General features: G+C 27.2%; 2 protein-coding genes and 3 long non-coding RNA genes across 7 annotated transcripts; 1 reads left to right on the top strand and 4 right to left on the bottom strand.

Moving 5' to 3' along the window:
* LOC127255427 (uncharacterized) lies at nucleotides 1-983 on the bottom strand. Its single transcript, XR_007839626.1, has 2 exons — nucleotides 842-983; nucleotides 1-464 (listed from the first exon to the last, which is right to left on the bottom strand). It is a non-coding gene; the product is annotated as an uncharacterized LOC127255427 (long non-coding RNA).
* A 3,710-nt stretch (nucleotides 984-4,693) lies between these two features.
* Nucleotides 4,694-6,641, bottom strand: LOC127256910 (uncharacterized). The gene is made up of 2 exons (XR_007839914.1): nucleotides 6,494-6,641; nucleotides 4,694-4,862 (listed from the first exon to the last, which is right to left on the bottom strand). It is a non-coding gene; the product is annotated as an uncharacterized LOC127256910 (long non-coding RNA).
* Nucleotides 6,214-7,438, top strand: LOC127256906 (BURP domain-containing protein BNM2A-like). The gene is made up of 2 exons (XM_051283134.1): nucleotides 6,214-6,386; nucleotides 6,510-7,438. Exons 1-2 carry the CDS (start codon nucleotides 6,342-6,344, stop codon nucleotides 7,308-7,310), a joined length of 846 nt encoding a protein of 281 aa, XP_051139091.1. The 5' UTR covers nucleotides 6,214-6,341; the 3' UTR covers nucleotides 7,311-7,438.
* A 5,020-nt stretch (nucleotides 7,439-12,458) lies between these two features.
* On the bottom strand, nucleotides 12,459-16,664 carry LOC127251577 (uncharacterized). Of its 3 annotated transcripts, none has more exons than XM_051275326.1 (7): nucleotides 16,308-16,664; nucleotides 16,112-16,192; nucleotides 14,571-14,691; nucleotides 14,115-14,414; nucleotides 13,402-13,467; nucleotides 12,768-12,864; nucleotides 12,459-12,676 (listed from the first exon to the last, which is right to left on the bottom strand). In XM_051275326.1, exons 1-6 carry the CDS (start codon nucleotides 16,496-16,498, stop codon nucleotides 12,781-12,783), a joined length of 843 nt encoding a protein of 280 aa, XP_051131283.1. In that variant the 5' UTR covers nucleotides 16,499-16,664; the 3' UTR covers nucleotides 12,459-12,676; nucleotides 12,768-12,780. The 3 variants fall into 3 exon arrangements, with proteins under 3 accessions (XP_051131283.1, XP_051131287.1, XP_051131275.1); XM_051275330.1 differs by having other exon boundaries at nucleotides 12,777-12,864; XM_051275318.1 differs by having other exon boundaries at nucleotides 12,782-12,864.
* Nucleotides 16,665-18,390: 1,726 nt separating this feature from the next.
* LOC127254775 (uncharacterized) lies at nucleotides 18,391-19,120 on the bottom strand. The gene is made up of 2 exons (XR_007839494.1): nucleotides 18,898-19,120; nucleotides 18,391-18,782 (listed from the first exon to the last, which is right to left on the bottom strand). It is a non-coding gene; the product is annotated as an uncharacterized LOC127254775 (long non-coding RNA).
* Between the last annotated feature and the right edge of the window lie 2,387 nt (nucleotides 19,121-21,507).

The raw sequence follows: 21,507 nt of genomic DNA, 5'->3' as shown, positions 1-21,507 counted from the left end.
TAATTTTATTATGTTTTATTTTATTTATAGAAATCATACTTATTAAATCAGAATACACATATATATGTATATATTATTTATACTGGAACTACATTTATTAAATTCAAATACCTTCAACTTTATATATATTGATAGTAGATAGTAAAAAATAGTAAAGAAATACATTGATAGCAGACGAAAAAAGTACATAATATATTATATTGGTGATCTTGATTCCATAATTGATCCATTCATCAATGATCATCATTGTAAAACCATATGTTACTTCTCTTCTTCTTCTCATCAACATAAACCCATACTTGTCCATCATCATCATCTCTCGCCAATTATAATTGCTCTAAATTACTTTTGGTCCAAACTCTTGATCTTGGATCCCAAATGGTTGCCCTTGTCTTCGATTCATCACTCGGCCAAGATTTGTCATCACCACCGGGGCCTTTTCTTGCATCCATCGGCTTCAAAAGCTACATCGAAACATAAGATAGATGTACTAATAAGGCGTAATTGCTCGTAATCTTCATATGATTTGAAAACTTTGCATCATGATCCCGTCATAATCTAGAAATTACGCATTCTTTTAACATATTTTTAAAAAATACTGTTAAGAAAATAATAAAATAAAATTTCCCAAACAACAGTGCTTAAATAGTAAAAACCTCTCTCAAAATGTTAAATTTAGACAATTTTGATATTTTATGTAATATTTTTGAAAAATATGAAGAAAGATTTCACAATTTTTATACATTAAAAGAGAAATAATAAATACTTTCGAAATCACAGATAAACTATAAACAATTTTATCTAATAATAATAACAACTCGAACAAAACATAGATTCATACCAAAATCAGATGAAGAGATGAGACAAGGCATGATAAAATGAAAAGGGATTTCATGGCTTCCTAATAAAGTTCTTTAGTAATATTATTATTATGAAATTAGTTATTTGCAAACTGAGTAGCTATTTATAGATGAAAGAATTTCAAGGATTTTATTTTCAATCGTACTAAAATGTAGTTTTATTTTTCTAAAGCTTGACTATAATCAATGTATTCATTTTTATTATTTTAGATTGTCTATAATAAAAAAAAATATATCTCATAGTTTAATAGTTGTAGTCCCTACATAAATTATTAAAAAATATAGTGTGTTTACTTGTTAGGTAAAATATGATTTTACTATTTCAATTTTTTTTCTCTCAAAAAATATCAAATTAAACATTCAATTTTTATTTATTTTATTACACTAAAATTTAATTTTACATTCAAAACACATATTTATATCACATCAAACAACTATTTCAATTCAAAATTTTACTATTCAAAATCAAAACCCAAAACTAAAACCTCACAATTAATATTATTTTTCACCTAAAATTTTAAATATGTCACAATCTTATTTCATATTATATCTAAAGGGTATTTTAGTTAATACATTCTTACATATGATCATTAGATTATGTTCTTTTTGAATTTTTTTTGGTTTATAACATTAATAAAAATACATTATTTTTTCACAAATTATTAGATCAAACTATTATATTAGAAGTTTTATAATTCATTTATCCAATTAAAATATATTTATCTTTTACAAAATATTTCATCAAAACATAAACACGGACCAAACACTTCCTAAGGCTCTAGTTAGATAAGAGTTACGGAAGTTTTGGAGGGTTTTGATGATAGTAAAAAGTTAAATAAAAAATAAGTATATGAAGTTATATAAATAGGTATTGGGTGCAATATTTTGATGTGTTTTACAATATGGTAAAATAAAATTAATAATAATGAGAGTTTGCAGTGCTAATATAATAAATAATTCAGCATAAGCTGAAATTAATCTATATTATTAATTTAAATCTAATTGTATTAATTAAATAAATAATCTAAATAATTAGCCGTCCGGATCAAATTTAGCACCATTGAATTCATTCTTATATATAAATATATAATGTGATGTTTTGAGTAGAATTTATATATATATATATAAATATATAATGTACTCCTATTAAATAAAAATTAAATGTATGATATAATATTAGGTAAAATTGTTCGTAACTCTTGTAATTTCGAAATCCAGCGTAAAATCTATTTGTACTTTAAAAATTACATGACACCCCTTTATACTTTCGAAAATATTGCATGAAACCCTACCACCATAAAAATTCCCTTGTACGATGAGAAGATGATTTTCTATATGTATGTTTTGAATAATGGGGTTTCATGCAATATTTATTTTTAAATATAAGAAGAGTGTCATGCAATTTTTTAAAGTAAAACGAGGATTTACGCTAAATTTTAAAACCACTGTGGGGTTTCATGTAAAACTTTTTAAAGTATAAGGGGACCATACAATTTTTAAAGTAAAGGAGAATTTATACTGAGTTTCGAAACCACAAGAGAATTATAAACAATCTTGTCTATAATGTTATGATATGAGAGAAAATTAAATTAATATAGATAATAGTGAAAACAGAATAAAAAAAAATACACAACCAAACAATTCAATATAATATTTTATATAGTCTAAATCAATCATCTATCGAAATGTTTTGAGTTTTCTTTTCTTTCGAAAATCAAGTAACGTAGATTTAAAATTTTTGCAATAAGCTGCATTATTGAATGTAAAAATATTTAGATTGCAATAAGTTTAATTGAGGTTTTATCTTCAAATATGCAGTTGTTACAACAATTTTACTCTAATTATAATTCTATTTTTCACTATTATTCTTCAAATATTCAATTTTTCCTAATATTTTAAACAATTTTTTATAAAAATAAAAATAAAAATAAAACAAACACACTATAAATGACGTTTGCTACAGTGTAAAACAAACACAAAAAATGGTGTTGCAATTAACGTCCGATTGAAGACCGTTAGCGGCATAAATGAGTTTGCAGCGTCGAAATTGACGTTGTATTGGAGTGAAAAACAAATAAAATAAATAAAGAAATACAGTAACAAGTAGGAGGTCTTTCTCTATCAAATAATGAAGCTATACTGTACATTATGTCACGAGTAGACAAGGCAAGAGAGTATATAATAATAATAATAATAATAATAATAATAATAAAAATAATAATAATAATAATAATGTGGATCCATATCTGATCCAAATTTGATGCTGCTTAGTAACGCGATTCAATAATTTAGGCTTTGATATATAAAATTTTGAATTTTTATTTTAAAAAAATTGAAAATAATAAAAATTCGAGAATTTTATATATATAGAAAAAACATACTCTTTATATCCGGTATGAATGTACCAATGTAATTTTTAACATACATTTTGTAATCTTAATATTTTATTGGTATATAATACAATATAGATATACATGTACAAATTTATCCTTAGAGATATTTTGTAATTATTTAATACATAAGATGTTATTTTTTATTTTTTATTTTCTAAAAAAGATATTTGTGGGATCTACAAATCAAAATGATAAAAATAGATAAGATTCATGGAGATAGCATTTGATGTGATATTTTTTTGAAAAAAATAATTGATAAGTAGTATCAAAATGATAAAATAAAATAGATAGATCATGGAGAGTATATGATGTTATATTTTTTTGCAAAAAAATGATAAATAGTATCAAAACTTTTAAAATATGTTATGTAAACATAACCGTTTAGATTAAAAAATAAAAAATAATAATAATAATAAAAAAATAGAATAAAAAAGTTAGGCATTTGAAATTATATTTTATAAGAAGAAAAAATAGAGGATATAGTTAGAGATGATCTTACGCATGTAATTTATTTAAACATAAAATTAAAGAAAAAAATGTTAAAATATTTAGCATATTTTTACTAACTAATAAAATATTGCTGTATTATTTTTAAATTTATTATAAAACTTGAAATAATCCTTTTCAATTCGGAAAAAAAAAAAAAAAAAAAAGAAGAAGAATATATATATATATATATGCTGTATTAATTAAAACTACATACTATCCACATATTTTTCTTGTATTAATTTAGGCAAATCAACCATCATAATCTCTCCCACTTGTCGCGCAATAAATCAAAAAATTACACACAACTACCTTAATTTACAATTTATTTTAATTAGAGCCCGCAAAAACTGATCCGATAAGACAATCCGACAAGAAATAATTGGGTTTGAGTCAAAGATTTCAACTCGATTATGTATACAAGTTGACACGAACCCGACACAATAGTAAACAAATCGAGTTAGGGTTGAGGCTCTCAACTCGAATTCGACACGACAATCCAATTATAATATATTAATATTTATTAATATATTTATTATATATATATGTAAAATAATCATAATTTAATAATTTTCTCATAAATTAGTTTAAACTAAGTTCAATTTCAAATAATTTAATATAATTTACGCTCAAACCAATAAAAACTAACATAACACGATAACATAAAAAAAAATTATTTAATTTAAATCAAGAAATTAGACTTAATTATATATACGGGTCAACACGAGTCAACCCGAACCCTACACAATAATAAACGGATCAATATGAACCCGACACGATAATAAACGGATCGAATTATGGTTGAGTAATTTAACTTATTTAAAGTATTCAACCCCATACGAACCCAACACGAATCGACTCATTGTCACCTCTAATTTTTATTGAACTTTCAAATACATTTTAGGTGATAAAATTCTTACACACTATCTATGATTACAATAGTATATACTAATATTTCTTAAAAAACTTTTCTCAAATCTATTACGCACATACCGTCACACGTTAAAATTTCTTATCCAATTGATGCCAATAAGTGGTATTATTTTAAAAATATATTTTAATCATGTGTTTATTGGGCCTATAATTTATTTTTGTTCACGATCCCAAAAAGGTCCGAGACGCCCTGCATAGATGGAAGAAATATATCTTTATCAATACAACATTTTCATTTTACTCTTTTAAAAAAATACTAATATTATATTAGAATATAGTAGGAACAAAGTGGACATAACTAAAATAACTTTGTTAGTATGGTGTAATATAAAGGTAATGACATTTGTATAATATATTGTAAATTATAAGAGTATTTGTAATATTAGGTAGATAGTACATGTATTAAAAAAAATAAATACTTTACTATGAAACAAACTAAAATAACAAAATAGATAATTTATTATACTTATTAAATTATTATTTAAATCAAAACCCAACCCTCTACCATAATTTTTGGTATTTAAAAAGTGCATTTACACCCAAGAATATATGATATTTATTATAAGAAATATAGTAACATGGCCGTGATCAATTAATTATCAAGTCTGTCTGTATATGGGTCCACACACTTCAATTTTAAAAAATCATATCCAATTGATAAACGACTAATAATATATCTTCAGGCACACACACACACACACACACAATTCACAGCAACAGCTACGTGTTCCACGTGAAATCAGACAAAAATTGTCATAATTGAATACAAAAAATCTAAAATAATAGTACGAGAGACCAACATATGTCCAAAAGTGATGATATTATTGATAAACCCACCGTATTGTATAATGTTTCCATGATATGAAATTTATCTGTGGGGACATACTTAACAACCACAAATTTAGCTATGTTTTAATTATTTAATATATACTTTTTAAAATTTTAACATTATTCATCCAAATATAATTAAATTTAACTATTTTTTAATTATTTAATCTAATATACTTTTTAACAAATATAAATCGAATTTCTACTCTCCTACATGACTTACTTAAAAAAAAAAAAATTTCTCTCTTTAATAAATAAATATTTTATTCACGTCTAGAAAATCTTATTTTTTTTTTATAAAATTAATTTAAATTAATCATAAATAAATAAATATATTTTTTTATTTAAATGTATTATATAAAATTATATTCCATGTTTGGTTTTGATTTCAAACACACTTTTTTACTATTAAAGTTTCCAATAAAGTTATACCATCAATCCCAATTCAAAGTATTATTTTTTATCATTTTTATCTATTTCAAAGTAATTATAGATCAGTATCAGAAGACTCTTAATGTTTATTTAAATTACAAACACAAAAATATAAAAAACTGTTACACATTTCTATTAACCAATAAAATATTATAAATTCAAAAAGACCTCAAATTGGGATGGATGGAGTATTATTTATTCTAATAAAATATTATATCGAATTACTATTTTTAAAATATATATATATACAACCAAACAGATCCAATTCACATTAAGAGTAAAAAAAAATGATTACCTCTTACGTACCATCCTTACGATAAGGTTTTCTCTAATCATTTAATAAAATGTGTAGTGTTAGAATCTCAACCAGTTTTCCCCTGGAAACCTTTCCTCAGCTCAGCTCATTTCAATGGCGGAAGCAAAGCTATTCCTATTTCATCTCCTAATTCTACTGGTAATATTTTCCTTATGATCATTTCCAACACATTATGCAATCAAAAGATGATAAATTTTTCATTGCAAAAAAATAAATAAATAAAGAACTGAATGTAACAGTGTTACCTGGAATTTTAAGCAGGTAGGTCGCGGCGCGAGCGGATCGAGCGTCGCGATTTTGAGCAGCCCGGGATCGATCGACAGCCGTAATCCTCACGTCGATCTCCGTATCGAACAAGTTCGATCGTCGTCATTGCCGCACGTGCATCACCACATGGATCCTTCAGTGATTGTGTTCTTCTTCTTGGAGGATCTGAAACAGGGGAACACATTACCGATACATTTTCCGAAACGGGGATCAAATACCTCTCGAATGCTTCCGAGGGAGGAAGCCGATTCGATTCCATTCTCATCCCGGGATCTCGATTATCTGCTTCGCCTGTTCTCGTTCAGACAGGGCTCTCCTCAGGCGGTAGCCATGGAAGACACGTTAAGACAATGCGAGACGAGAGCCATCAAGGGGGAGACAAAACTATGCGCGACATCTTGGGAATCCATGCTCGATTTCGCGAGGACGAATTTGGGGAGAGATTTGGAGTTGAAGATTCTGTCGACGATTCATTTGACAAGATCGAATACGCTCCTGCAGAAATATACGGTAAATGGAATCGATGAAATTACGGCAGGTAAAATGATGGCGTGCCATACCATGCCTTATCCTTACGGCGTTCTGTATTGTCATTACCAAAAGAGTCCGAGCAAGGTGTTTAAGGTTTCACTTACTGGAGAGAATGGCGATAAGGTGGAGGCGGTTGCTGTCTGCCACATGGACACGTCGCAATGGAGCCATAAGCATGTCGCCTTCGAGGTGCTCGGGATCGAACCGGGGTCGTCGCCGGTGTGCCATTTCTTTCCAGAAGATCATTTTGTTATGGTTGCTTGAGCTTCTACTACAAACTTAGCTGCAGGTAAGAGAGGTTCTGAAATAATTTGAGTTCAGAAATGGTGTTAATTCTGATTCTCTAGTATTGTTGTGTTCTAGCCATGTTATGTGATCATATACTTTCATTATCGATGAATTTCGTATAAATTAGATGTTTGCACAAATTGACATAGTTGAACAAGAGAACTTTGGTGATGAATACTGCAAAAATCTTACCCTAATAAACACCAAATCATAAATTTGATTGCATGAATAGCCATGCCAAGGAAGAAAAGTAGCTAGACATTGATCTAATGGAGCTATGGAGCAGCCATTTCAACTGCAGTTTAATAACAAACTGATTCTTCTAAATTATTCTGATCTTTCCTGCGATAAACTGAAAAGCACAGATTGATGTAATGGAGACTTTTTGTTTAATGGAAGTGAGACAAACTACACGAGATTCAGCGTTCCTAGAATTCAATAATCATCAGAGACAACAATATTCCGGTGGTTCACATTTCGCAATCCTTTTTCAGATTCCTATCTAAGTTCGTCGATGCTCGATAATCAGATTTTCTGCAGAAGTTATTGTGACGGCTAGCTAATGCTTTAACTTAATGTGAAAACATGATTGCTCTACTCTAAATAAATTACCTGCAGACTGCAGTGACCTAAATCATCACAGAGAATCAAGCGTCCAGAACATGGTCGACGGCGCCGCCTTGGCGTTCCGGCGGTGCACGGCGTCCTGGCGACGCCAAACGGCGAGAGTTCGGCTATTTGACCCGATTTTTGACCCGACCCGGCCGCTTGTTATTTAAATCCTCCTGTAAAAGCATAACCCTAGCCCCCTGTCCTCTGCGGCGTATTTTTCTTCCTCTGTTCTCTCTGACCGTCCGCCGTCGCCGTCCGCTGCTGCGTAGCGTTTTTTCTTCCCCTGTTCTCTCCGCCGTCGCCGGCCGTCTGATAGGTAAGGTTTGTGAGTGACCTTGTATGTATGTTTTTTTATTTGTATTTGAATGTTGGAAACAACGTACCTTTTATTTGAATTTTATTTTGGAGTTCTGATTTAGAATAGAACTCACCCATCTCAAATAAGATGCCAACATTTAATTTTGGCATAAAATGCAACATTTATTTTTGGCATAGATTTTTAGTAGTATTAAGTAGGATAATTTAGAAATTAGGTGATGTGATGGAGAGAAATATATAATTAATTATTTCCTATTTTGAAAATATTGCTGGGTGTTTGGGACATATCAAAAAGGAAATATTGCTGGGTGTTTTGGACGGAGGGAGTAATAAGTTAACATGAATTTTTAAAGCAAAATAGTACTCTCTCCGTCCCGGATAATTTGACCACGTTAGTGTAGACACAGAATTTAGGAAGGATATAATTAGTAAATAATTAAAAATATATTAAATAATTATCGTATAATAAAAATAATTATAGATTATGATTAAAATAATTGATTAGTATAATTAAAATTAAAAAAATTTTAAAAAATTAAAAATTAAATTTTTAAAAATAAAATTAAAATGTATAATTATTTTAGATGGACATGAGAAGTGAGACGGATGAAGTATAAAATTCTATGTGTTTTCGGAATTTGATGAAAATTCTTATGGATCTTAAATTTCATATTACTTAAAAAGCTATTATAATTCTCTGCATCTAAAGACAATTGCTCTAGGGATTATACTTAGACACTGTAGCACAATAATCATAAAGTAAAGTTTGTAGTACTATTCGATTGTGCTCACTTCAACACGCGAAGTATTAACGGACTTGCTCTTCTTTATCTACGGTCGGACTTTGGATACATGAATTGTAATCGTCACTGAATACTAATTGATAGTGTTTTTCATGCAATATTTTGTAAATCATTAGTAGGTAATATGAAATTACAAATAGTATTTTCATGCAATTACAAGCAGATAATATGAAATCACGGATAGTGTTTTTCATGCAATATATTAAAAATTACGAATAAGTAATATTAAAATTTAAAATTAGTGAGAATTTTCAGTAAATTCTGAAATCACATTAATGTTCTATGTTATTTTTTTAATTTCTAAAAAAATTATTGTAGATAAACAGTTATAATTATAGAAATTTCAAAAACTCTATGTAAACATAGTTTTATATTTTCGAATGTTGTAATCTTGTTGATTAACAATGAATTATGTTAGGCAGAGATAAACTAATATGTTTTTTACACTAGTATGAAAATTGTATCGTAGTTTTAAAAAAAAAATAATATTATTGTTATTTTTTATGAATGCTTAAAATATATTTTCTTCCGTCTCTATCTAAAGTACACATTTATTTTTTTTAATAAATTAAAAACTATATTTTATTAAAAATTTGATTATGGTTTAAAATTGAATATAAATTTAAATTTTTTGTTTAAATAATACTAGTATTTTTATATACTAATATTTTTTAGAAAAAATAATATTCCCTCCGTCGACGTTTTGTTGGGAGTTGACATAGGAATTAAAAAATAATAATATTTAATTAAAAGTGGGTATAAAGTATAATATAAAAGACTACAATGTCATTGCTTTTTTTAAGATTTTAAAATGTAGGTTAGAGTAATAATTATAGGTAATTTGAAAAAGTAGGAATAATTTTGTTACAAAGACCACAGTTACTAAATAAGGAAACAAGACAATTATTTTGGGACGGACGAAAATAAAAAACAAGACAACTATTTTGGGAGGGGGAAGTATTATTTTTATATTAAGAATAGTGTAAATAATGATGATTTGAAACTCAAATTAAAATCAAACAAAATGGTACCTTGATATTTATTTTTTATAAAACACCACACAAAAATGTATTTTTTTAATGTTTTCAATTTTTCTAAATTCAAAAAATATTTAGAGTTTTTAAGAATTTAATAAATTTTTGTTGTCAGTTATTGAAAATTTTGAAGGCGCGTTATTAAAATATTTATTTAAAAAAAATGTTGTTTCTTAATATTTTATAAAAATAACTTTTTAATTTTTTTTTATTGAAAAATATATTGTATTTTTATTGAAAAAATATATAGTGGTTTGTACAAGTGAAAAAACTAGGGGTGTGTTCGTTTGTAGAATTTCAACAAAATTCTACTATTCATCCAATTTTTTTTCCCCAAAAACATCAAATCAAATACCTATTTTTCACTTTTTATATTATACTAAAAATTAATTTTACATTCAAAACATCACATCAACACCTATTTATATCACATCATACAACTATTCAAATTCAAAATTTTTACTATTCAAATCCCAACTCAAAATCCAAACTCCCAAACAAACACACCCTAGTTGTATTTCACTATTCATGGATTTATATATGTATCCGCTTTAGTTTCATGGCCGTTAATAAAAGTATTCAAAATTTGTCAAAAGATCAAGTTAAAGCATCACAAAGTATTGAATTTGAGTATTTTCAGGATAATCAAAACAACAAAGAGCCTGATAAAAAACAATTGGTGAATGATAAAAATTCATCATCTCACTTTTCAATGCATTCAAGTTCGAAAGCACGTGATAAAAGAAAGTTAATTCAATCAACTCTGAAGTTTGCTGAACATTCAAGAATTGAAAAGCAAAACAAATCAATTTTTACTATGATTCGAAAAACGCCCAAAGAGATTAACAAAGAAAGACAGGTAGGTGTTGGTGTTTCGAAAACCATCAAAACCTCTACTAAGAGAAAAGAAGAAGAAAAGGAAGTACAAAGACGAATTGCTGATTTTTTTAGTATTTAAACTCTCTATGTCATTCCAATTTTTATTTGATTTTTGTTTTTGATTGTTATCAAAAAAATATATTTATATATTATTGTTTCCTATTTTAATAAAAAGATATTTTTATTTTTATTTTTATTTTAAATATAAATTTTGTTTTCTACTATTTTTTTTTTTTAAAAAAAAATGTAGACGACGGAGTTAGTATTTTTTTAGGTTTTTATTGTTAATTATTTTGAATTTTGAATTTATTATTAAAATAATTTATGTTATTGAAACTCATGTTTATTAAGAATAATAAAAATTAAAAACAAACAAGCTATTGTATTTTTTTATTTGTTCTTTTTTCAATTAGCAAGAAATTCATTCAGGCATTAGAAGTAATAAATAAATAAATAAATAAATAAGAAAAAGAATGCAACTGTATTTATTAATTAGAAGAAACCAATCCTATATACCATTGTCAATATCATACAGTACAACCATAAATTTTTTTTGAAAAATACCTATAAATTATTATATTTATATAGGTATTTTTAATATACATAAATATTAATTGATGATTTTTGTTTTTATAAAAAAATAATAAAAAATAGATAAACTTACAAAATAAAAGAAAAAAAAATACTTTTAAATGACAATAAAATATTACTACTATTTTTATAAGAGTATGGCTCCTTTAGCATTTTCTTGGATGAAATAATGTATATAATAAAAAATTATGTCAAAAATATAAAAGATAAAAAATAAATATTTTATTTTTTTTTACTTTCTCTAACTGACACTTTAAAATATTTTAATTTTTTAATAAAATATTATACCTTTTAAAATCAAATATTCACTTTGTCCCACTTTTCCATCTCCACCTCAGTTATTTTGTCACTTTCTTTCTGTTAAAAACAATTATACATTTTAACCTTATTTTAAAAAGTTTAATTTATAATTTTTTACTAATCAATCATCTTAATAAAGCGGAACAAAGAGTATTTAATTTTTTTTACTTCCTGTAACTGACACTTTAAATGTTTTAATTTTTGTATAAAATATTATACTTTCAAAAAAAATTTAAAATCACAATGGAAATTATATACATTCTTTTTTCTTGTAGTTTTGCATATATACATATATAAATAAGAAAAATCTATACAAACCAATATAAATATCAACATAAAACAAACATCACTTTGAGGTGATCCAGCACCTTTAATCTTGAATAAACATTTCCCTCTTATCTTTCCTTCATTAATTCCATTATATGTTCTTAGGCTTTGTACAAATCCCTTTTCTTTCTAATAATAATTATTATACTATCATGTTTCCTATTTCAAATCAACTATAATCAATAAAAATATATATACTTATTATTATTATTATTTTAACAAAATATCATATTAAAGTATTACTTAAACCAAAATCCAAATCAAAACCAAATAACCACAACTATCTTACATAATAAACTAAATTATCGTGAATTGATTAGCACTAAAATATAATGTAAATACAAAATCTTACATGTAAGAACAGCCTGGAGCTTTGGCCAACTCTAACCAGCTCTATAGCCGCTATTGAGCAGATTCCGGCATATTAGAGCAGCTCGGCTCGATAAAATGGCGCACAATTGACAACAGCTGACGTATTCTACGACATAAAAGATATAAATAAAGGTGTGTTAGCACTCTATACCTTTGCAAAATTGTACTCAATAAGCAGCATGATTGAAAGTAGAGACTCTCGAAACCGGACTAAGAACTAGGCTGAGATACGCCTTTGTTTTTCCTTGATCTCTTTCGTTTCCTACTCCTGCTGCTGCTGTCGACATTATTTCCCTGCAGCAAAAATTGCTTCTTAAACACAGTCGAGTCATTACTCACCTAGAATAGCACACACTACAGTCTCGTTTTGATCTTGCACTATATAAAAAAAAAAAAAAAAAAAAGAATTGCACTAAAGCAATCAAATCAAATATTTATTTTTATTTAATATACTCCTCATGTAATATGATTTTTTACTAAGAAAGAAACATGTCTATTTTTTTGACCAACCAATAAGAGAAATGAATCTATTTTTAACGACGGAGAGAGTATTACACAAAATAATGAACAATTGCATCAAATACCTATTTATATCATATCATTACATCAAAGGCTATTTCAATTCAAATTTTTACTATTCACAAATCCAAACCTCATAGGACACTCGTCGTTCCTACTAGAGTAACATCAATCAGATCATGCAAGCAATCATAATATGCTCTCACTAATAACATAAATGCCGCATGCTAATCATTTCAGATATAATTTTAGTTTTAAATGAACCATGGAAACTGACGGCCGCAGACAAATTTAATAATAACATCAACCAACCTTTCCAGATGCAAGGGTTGTAGCCCCGTCGCTTTTTTTCTTCTTGCATGAGAGGGGATTCGGACCCTGCAAAATTTAAAATAAGGCATAAACTATTGGTTTCTTCGAAAAGATATACCCATAGCACTCACACCCATTTTTCGTCATCTTTAAACTCCAAAACAAACTTAAATAGCCAAGATATAAACCAGAATATTGTTCTCAACTTGGACTTGGATCTACCTACCCACCCTCAACCCTTAACATGGTGAAATGTTAAACTCACCTACCTATCTGTCAAATGACAATTAAATACATATGAATAGAGCTGTTAAATGAACCTAGTAGCGCATGCCAAGCTCAACTCGGCTCGAAGCAACTCGATATTATATTATTTTATATATTAATAAAAAAATGTGTCAAAGTTTACATTTATTAGTAAATTTTGAATATTTTATTATAATAAATTATGAATAAAATTTTATTTATTCAATTTATATATTAAAACATATATAATATGCATAAAATTCAAGTCAAACTCAAGTTCAAGCTCTGCGAGCGGAGGTCGAGCCACAATTTAGGCCTTTACTAATAGCATGTTCGAGTCGAGCTCGCTCGGCTTGTTTAACAACTCTATATATGAAGTACCCCTCAAAAACAACAAGAATAAAAGTTTCATGAAGTTCCATGAGCAGATGCTAGAAGGGTAGAAAAAGAGAGTGTCAGCAACGAACCTTAGCTTTCTTTAGCTTGAACTGAACTCTATCCTTTGCATTTTTTCTGTCTCGTTTAACATATTTACTAAGATTCTGCACCTCCAACATTTGATCTCCATTATCTTCATTAGCATCCGAAGACTCCCTTACTTCACCCGAAACAACCCTTTTCTTCTTTATTTTCAGCATCTTGTACTCCAAGTCAGTCATGTGTAACCGTTCTTCTTCAGCAGTCTTCACAAAGTCATGCTGAAATGTTGACGGGCGTTCTAGAAAGAGAGCATTCCTGAGACCATATATTACCGGCACACCTGGAATCTGCCCCACTCATTTAGTTAATAACCAAAGTAACTATCCCACCATAGTGATCTCAGTCGAATGAAAATAAGTTTCAACAAAATATACAAACAGTAAAAACTATCCCTCGAATAAATATGTATTAGGAAAAAGACTTATATACACATAGTCACATACCTTTTGGAACTTCTTCCTCAGCTCAGCATCTTGCGTCGCAACAAAGAAGTGCTCGGGATTCTTTTCTCCAATAACATCCATTATGCATGCTATGGCACTCTTCCGCTTCTCATGTTCACATCTAAATAAGAGGTTCAAGACATATCAAGAAAAATAAAGGAAAAATTAATAAAAATTGCACAGCACGCGTAGCACATACATTAAATGAATTATTGAAATTTGATGAGCAGAAAGAAAATTTATCAAATATTTAATGACTTTCGAAGCAAACTTCTATCTTGTAGCACACAAGCACAATAATAGAAAAACACCCATTTTGCATAAAAGTACAAGAATGGGAGCTGACAACATTATCTGTATGTTAGAAGTTACTACTTTCAGAATTATGTTTTAACAATTAGAAAAAAGATTATTTCACCAGCATAACATAAAATATCCCAAGACAGGTGTCCTCTCTACATGTAAAGTGATAGCCCAAATAATGGGGAAAAATAAAGATGAAGAAAGAATTTGAATTTAAACCAACCAGTGAATGCAAATGAAACCGAGCTCCACTTAAAAGGTTGAAATGAAGCATATGCATAAAGTAACTGTTGAGGGATACATGTAGAAGGCAAAATAAAACATTGGGAACGTTAAAAAATTCTTTAAACTTATATGACTTCCTTTCGCTAATTTATTGATAAAGAGGAATATATCCATCATAATCTTTTTAGTTTCTACCATAGCTGTCAATAGCATGCTAATAGCGGAACGGAGCGGCAGTCTTCCGCTACCACTGCCCTGTGATGCCACTTTTACGCAATAGCCGGCTTTTAGCGGTGGGTAGAGACTTAAATTATTTATCAGATTTCGAACCAGATTAGCTTTGATTATCTACTTATCACTGTAGTTGTGATCTAAACTATATATGACTAGGAATACATATTTTTTGCAATTCTATTGGTTTGAATGATAATTATGAGAATAATGATAGATTATTCTTATGTTTTTTATTATAATTTGGTAAATATAATAATTTTGATATGTATATTTTTTAATTTTTAAACAGCACTGATTCCACTATCCCCTTACAGCAATGTAACCCTATCTCAAATTGACAACTATGATTTCTACCCACATTTTCACACTCAAGCATATACATGCCGTATATATACATTTAAATTATTTCTATTTTATATTTAATTTCTTCCTCCAAATCTTGCTAATAAACTCCCATCGTTGCACTAACAGTCTAACACTAAAGTCTAAACTCAAAAAAACTTTAAAATTAAGTTTGATAAATGCATCACATTCTTAAATCCTCCCAGCCTAATTTATCGAACATTGGATAGATAACAAATTGAACCAAACAAATCCCTTCTTTAGGGACATATAGCTCACACCAAATACATGCTTCAGAAAACATTAAAAAATAATTTATTTTTTATTTTTTATTTTTTAAAAGAAGTTCCATAGTTGCTCAGTAATGATATAACAGAACACACATAGCGGGGGCAAAAAAAGAAAGAAAAAGGTGAGATTGGTGACGAACAGCTAACCTCGCAGTTATGAGGGAACGGGCAGCATCAAGTGACTCAGAGTAAGATTCACCAAGGCTGCTGAGCTCCGCAACAGCGCATCTGCAATCAAACAAATCGCAATTCCATCCAATCCATCAATTTATTCAACAGAGTTATGAAACAGAAGCGACCACCAATTACATAACGAAACCAAAACCACAGAAAACCAGAGGACCTAGTAGCGAAGACTTTGACACGACCGCCAAGAGCATTGGCCAATGCAGTATCAGCCGGGACGATGCCATTCGCTAGAAGATGATGCACGAAAGTCCCGTCGCAAAGGATCTTGAACGGCTCCCGGAATCCAAAGCATGCCGTGTAAAATCGAACCGTTTTCCGATGACGTTTCTGCTTTTTCACCCTCATCTTGGTGCGTTCTCGAACGAGAAATTGAGGCCAAAGATAACTGGTAAAAGCACGACGAAGAATCAAGGAGTCACAGCAATGTCGGAGTCCTGTAAAACCCTAACGTGCCGAGGATACGGACTGATTCGCAAAACCCTTAACTGGGAATGGAGGGCTTCTAGAAGATTTCTGAACCGGGTTCGGGTTTTTATAGCGACGGTCGGAAGCCCAAACACGTTAGTATTCATTGTAGAGCATCGTAAGCCCAAAACTCTTTGGTGGTGTGTTTAAATTAATTTGAAATCTAACGGTATATGACTTTAAATAGTATTTTAATACTCCCTCCATCCCATATACCGTGTATGCTATATTGTAGATACAGGAGTGTATGCTACACTGTAGATACAGTATTTTAGGAGATGTGTAATTAATAAATAATTAAGAATATATTAGTGAAAATAATTATTTTATAATATAAATAATTATTAATTAAGATTATATAACTATTTAGTTTAATTAAAATTAAAAGAAATTAATTAAAAAGTTTAAAATGAGATTAAAGTGTGTAATCATTTTTCAAAAAAGAGAAGTGACATGGAACGTGGGACGGACAGAAACGGCAATGTGAACATAATACATGGGAAGGAGGAAGTATTATATTTTAAAAAATCAATTATATATTCAGCACAACTATGTTTTATTTATAAATTTAGAAATTAATTCAATTTTAGTTTTTCAGTGACTTCGAACATGCGATCGTCTGATTAGTGATATAGAGGAATCTGAGAAATAGTGTTATGAAATCAAAATAATATTTTTATATTTGTATAGTTTATTTCAAAAATATGATTGTAATTATTTATAAGAGACTAATAAATATATTTTTGTCATTATCTCTATGTTTACTATATTTTATATAATAATTAATATTCAATTAATAAAAAAGTAGTTATAAAGCGACTTTAATCCCAAAGGACAAATCAAACCCTTGAATACACTAACAAGCATTACCAAGTTTCACAAAATACTTTAAACATCAATGGAAGCATGACACGAACAAAGCAAGAAAGATTTGTTTATCACAATTTTTTTTTTTTTATATTATATTATTATAAATTTATTTTACATTCAAAATATCATATCAAATAATTATTTAAATTAACTTTTTAAATATTCAAAAATTCAAACTCACAAACAACCACACTCTAGCCACTATAGGAAAATAGATTTTTTCGTCTTTAAATTTTATTTTATTTTTTTTTTTTTTGTTACTAAGGTCAATAGAAACGAATTAAGGATAAAATTATGTTAATTATATAAACTTTATAAACGAAATTATGTTAAAAATATATTATTATTATTTCTTTTTATTTTTATTTTTTTATAGTGAGGGGTGATGAAATGGTAGATCAAATATCATGTCGGATAGTCCATGTCAAACATTTTACATTAACATTTTAATAATAAAATCGAATTAAATTAAAATTAGCTATAATTAAATTAAAATTAATAATTTTTTATATTAAAACCAAAATTAATATATACTTCATCCGTCCCAATACAATAGCCTTGTTTATCATTTTTTACTGTCCTAAAACAATAGTCTTATTTTCATAAATAACCATATCACCATAAAACTACTTCTACTTTTTCATTTTTATTACACAATTGTCACTATTTTTTACTCTAATACACTCACAATGGCAAAAATATTTTTATCCATATATTTTATCAACTGTCAATATAATATCAATATTTTTTAAATATCGTATCCAACCCAATTAAGACTATATTTATGGACGGAGGGAATATATTTTTTGGTTTCAACGGAATCAATTTTGATTGATTTTATTTTATTTTATTTATAAAAAAAAAAAAAAAAAAAAAAAAAAAAAAAAAAAAAGCAAGCCTACTATCCTACTAAAAAGTTTAATATATTAAACTAAAAAAAAAATACAATGTTGGAAAAAATGGGCACGATCCTATCCAGCTGTAATAATAGATAGATACATACATAAGAGGGATGCATAACTAGTCAGCCCCCAATTGAGATGAATTAGGGTTTCGATCCGAGAGGCCGATTGTCGGGGCGGCTGTGGTAAATAATGAAAGTGTGTTTTGTCTTAAAATCTCTAACAAACGGATAATAATCCGACGGTGTAGGCGAAGGCGACGGTGGATTGATCGGACGGATGAGATCTGCGATTGCGTCGGGCATTGGCTCCTCCTTCATTCGGCTCTTCCAGTAGCTTCTCGCCGTCGGATCTAAGTCTCTTACACCACTTGTAATAACAATACACTCAAACTGCAAATATATATATATATATGTGTGTGTATGTGAATGTGAGAATTTGAGATTCGATCGAGGATGTAGGAGTGCGGATAAAAAAAAATAAAAATTAGAATTGATTATTAATTACCAGTGAAAGAGAGATGATGAGAAGGAAGAAGGAGAGAGGCGTGCGTTTGAGAGCTCGGAAATCCATCTTCGGACAGGAATTGCGATCTGGTCTGGTCTGGTCTGGTCTGAACTTGGTGCGCTGCTGATTTAACTATGTCGGAGTTCGACATATGAGTCTCTCCCTTGCTATCTATCTCTATTTATAGAGACCACTAAGCCTATGTTTGATTCTAAGCTATTACATGTACTCTCTCACTTTAATAGGAGATAATTTATTGTTGTTTGCTTATTGTTTTTATTTGAATTTTTTGTTTTCACGTGATGTATAGAAAATTACGTCGATAATATAAATATATTTCATTCGTCCTTTAATAATTTATTTATTTTTTTATTTTGATATGTTCTATAACAAAATATTCATTTCAGTTTTTTAGTAACCGTAGTATGTACCTAACATTACAAATATTCTTCTAATTTACAATATATTACACAAATGTCATTACTTTTATATTATATTATACAATACCAATAGGGTTAATTTAATCTTTTTACATTTATTTCTACTTTATTTCAATATAATACTAATTTTTTTAAAATTCCGTGCAAAAAGCAAATTAATATATAGATATGAGACGGATGAAGTAATATTTTATATTGAATATTGATTTTTTGAAATGATAATATATACTACTTTCATTTGGCTCTAAGATCTCATTTATGTTTTTGCGTGTTGATATTTAAATATTAATTATTATATAAAAACGTAATATAAATTAAGAAAAAATGACAAAAATACTTCTATTGGTATCTTATAATAATAATACAATGACATTTATGTAAAAAATTATACAAATATAAAAGTATTTAATATTAAACACAATGATACAAAAGTTATATGAGAATATATATTTATTGAAAATTGTGTTAAAAAAGACTCTGAACAAACAAATCCAAATTTGTTTCAAACACTATTATAGTACTTCTTCCGTGTATAAGAGTTGTATAAAGAAATGTTATATTTTAATGAAAGTTGGTGGCATTTTAAATTAAATAACAAATATATTCTTTGACTTTATTTTTAATAAAATGATATTGTGTGAATAAATGTTATTGAAAAAAATATTTGTACTGAATAGTGAAATATGTTATTGTACTAAATAAAGAATTATAATTCTTGTAAATAAATATAAAAAAAAATAAATAAAAAGTGTAATTCTCATTGCTAAATAAAAGATAAACATATTAATAATTACTAAATATTATTTTTCTATATTATTTTTTTATATAATAATGTTATTCATATTTAAAAAATATAATTAATATATATTATTAAAAGAAATTTAGATATATATTTAAATATTTTTATTATTATATTTCAATAACATATAGGAGTATATAATATGAGAAGTATTATTTTACTCCTATATAGATAATAAAATTGTATATAATATAAATAAATAAATAAATAATTTATTTATAATTTAACGTAAAGTAATTTTATAAAAATGAGTGAATTTTAAATATAGAGAAAAATATTTGTTTATTATAAAAATATAAATAAATAAATTTTGAATGAATTCTATATATAAAATGTTAAAATTTTAGTTTAATTAATTTATATTTATTAAATATGATTAATGTAAATAAATTTATTTTTTTAAAAAAGGGGATCATTTGTTTTAGAATTAGATGAGGAAAAAAAAAAGAATAATTGATTTGAATTTATTATAAATAAATAAATTTTGATGTAATATTATAATGAATTTATTTTTTGAAATACTATAAAAAATAAAAAAATAAATATTTGATTTGATATTTTGAAAAAAAATAATTAATTAAATGGTAAAAATTTAACTAAATGTCTAAAGATCATACCTATGAGTTTAACTACCGCATGATTCACATCGGTTGTGTTTTTTCAATGTTCTAGAAATAATGGAAGGTTGATTATTAGTTTATGAAAATAAAAGTATTTTAATAAATTGCAATATTATTTGCGGGAATTATTGGTTAAATATTTAATAAAAAAAAATCATGCATATATTTATTTATCTAGAATGAATCTTTTTATTAAAAATAATACTCCCTCCATTCCATTACAATAATCTTATTTATCATTTTTATCCGTTTCAAAATAATAGTCTCATTTACATAAATAAGCATATCACCATAAAACTATTAATAATTTTTTATTATTATTACACAATACTTTTTACACTAATATACTCACAAGAACAAAAAAATCATTTATCTTTACTTTTTACCAAGCACTAATATAATATTAATATTTTTTAAATCTCGTACCCAACACAACAATACTATATTTTGGGACAGATAGAGTAGAAAATAACTATCTCATTGTATGTCTATGTGCATGAAAAATTAGTTGGTCTATTTTCTAGTGTTGGTATCAGTGGTTTTTTTTTTTTTTTTTCTCTTAAATAAAATTATTTAAATAATATTTTGATTTGATTTATTTTTTATAAAAATATAAAATAGTAAAAAATGTGAGATGAAATGTAAAATGAGATTTTTATGTTGAATTTTTTTATTTAGAGTTTAATTTTATTTATTTAATACCCTCTTATTCTAATAGTGTGTTCATTTTTCAATTTTCGTATGTCCACTT

This window comes from Andrographis paniculata, unplaced genomic scaffold, assembly GCF_009805555.1.
Source record: "Andrographis paniculata isolate CXL003 unplaced genomic scaffold, ASM980555v1 Contig12END, whole genome shotgun sequence".
Lineage (NCBI taxonomy): Eukaryota > Viridiplantae > Streptophyta > Magnoliopsida > Lamiales > Acanthaceae > Andrographis > Andrographis paniculata.
The sequence above is the reverse complement of the archived record's forward strand: the minus strand, read 5'-3'. Positions and strand labels throughout refer to the sequence as shown.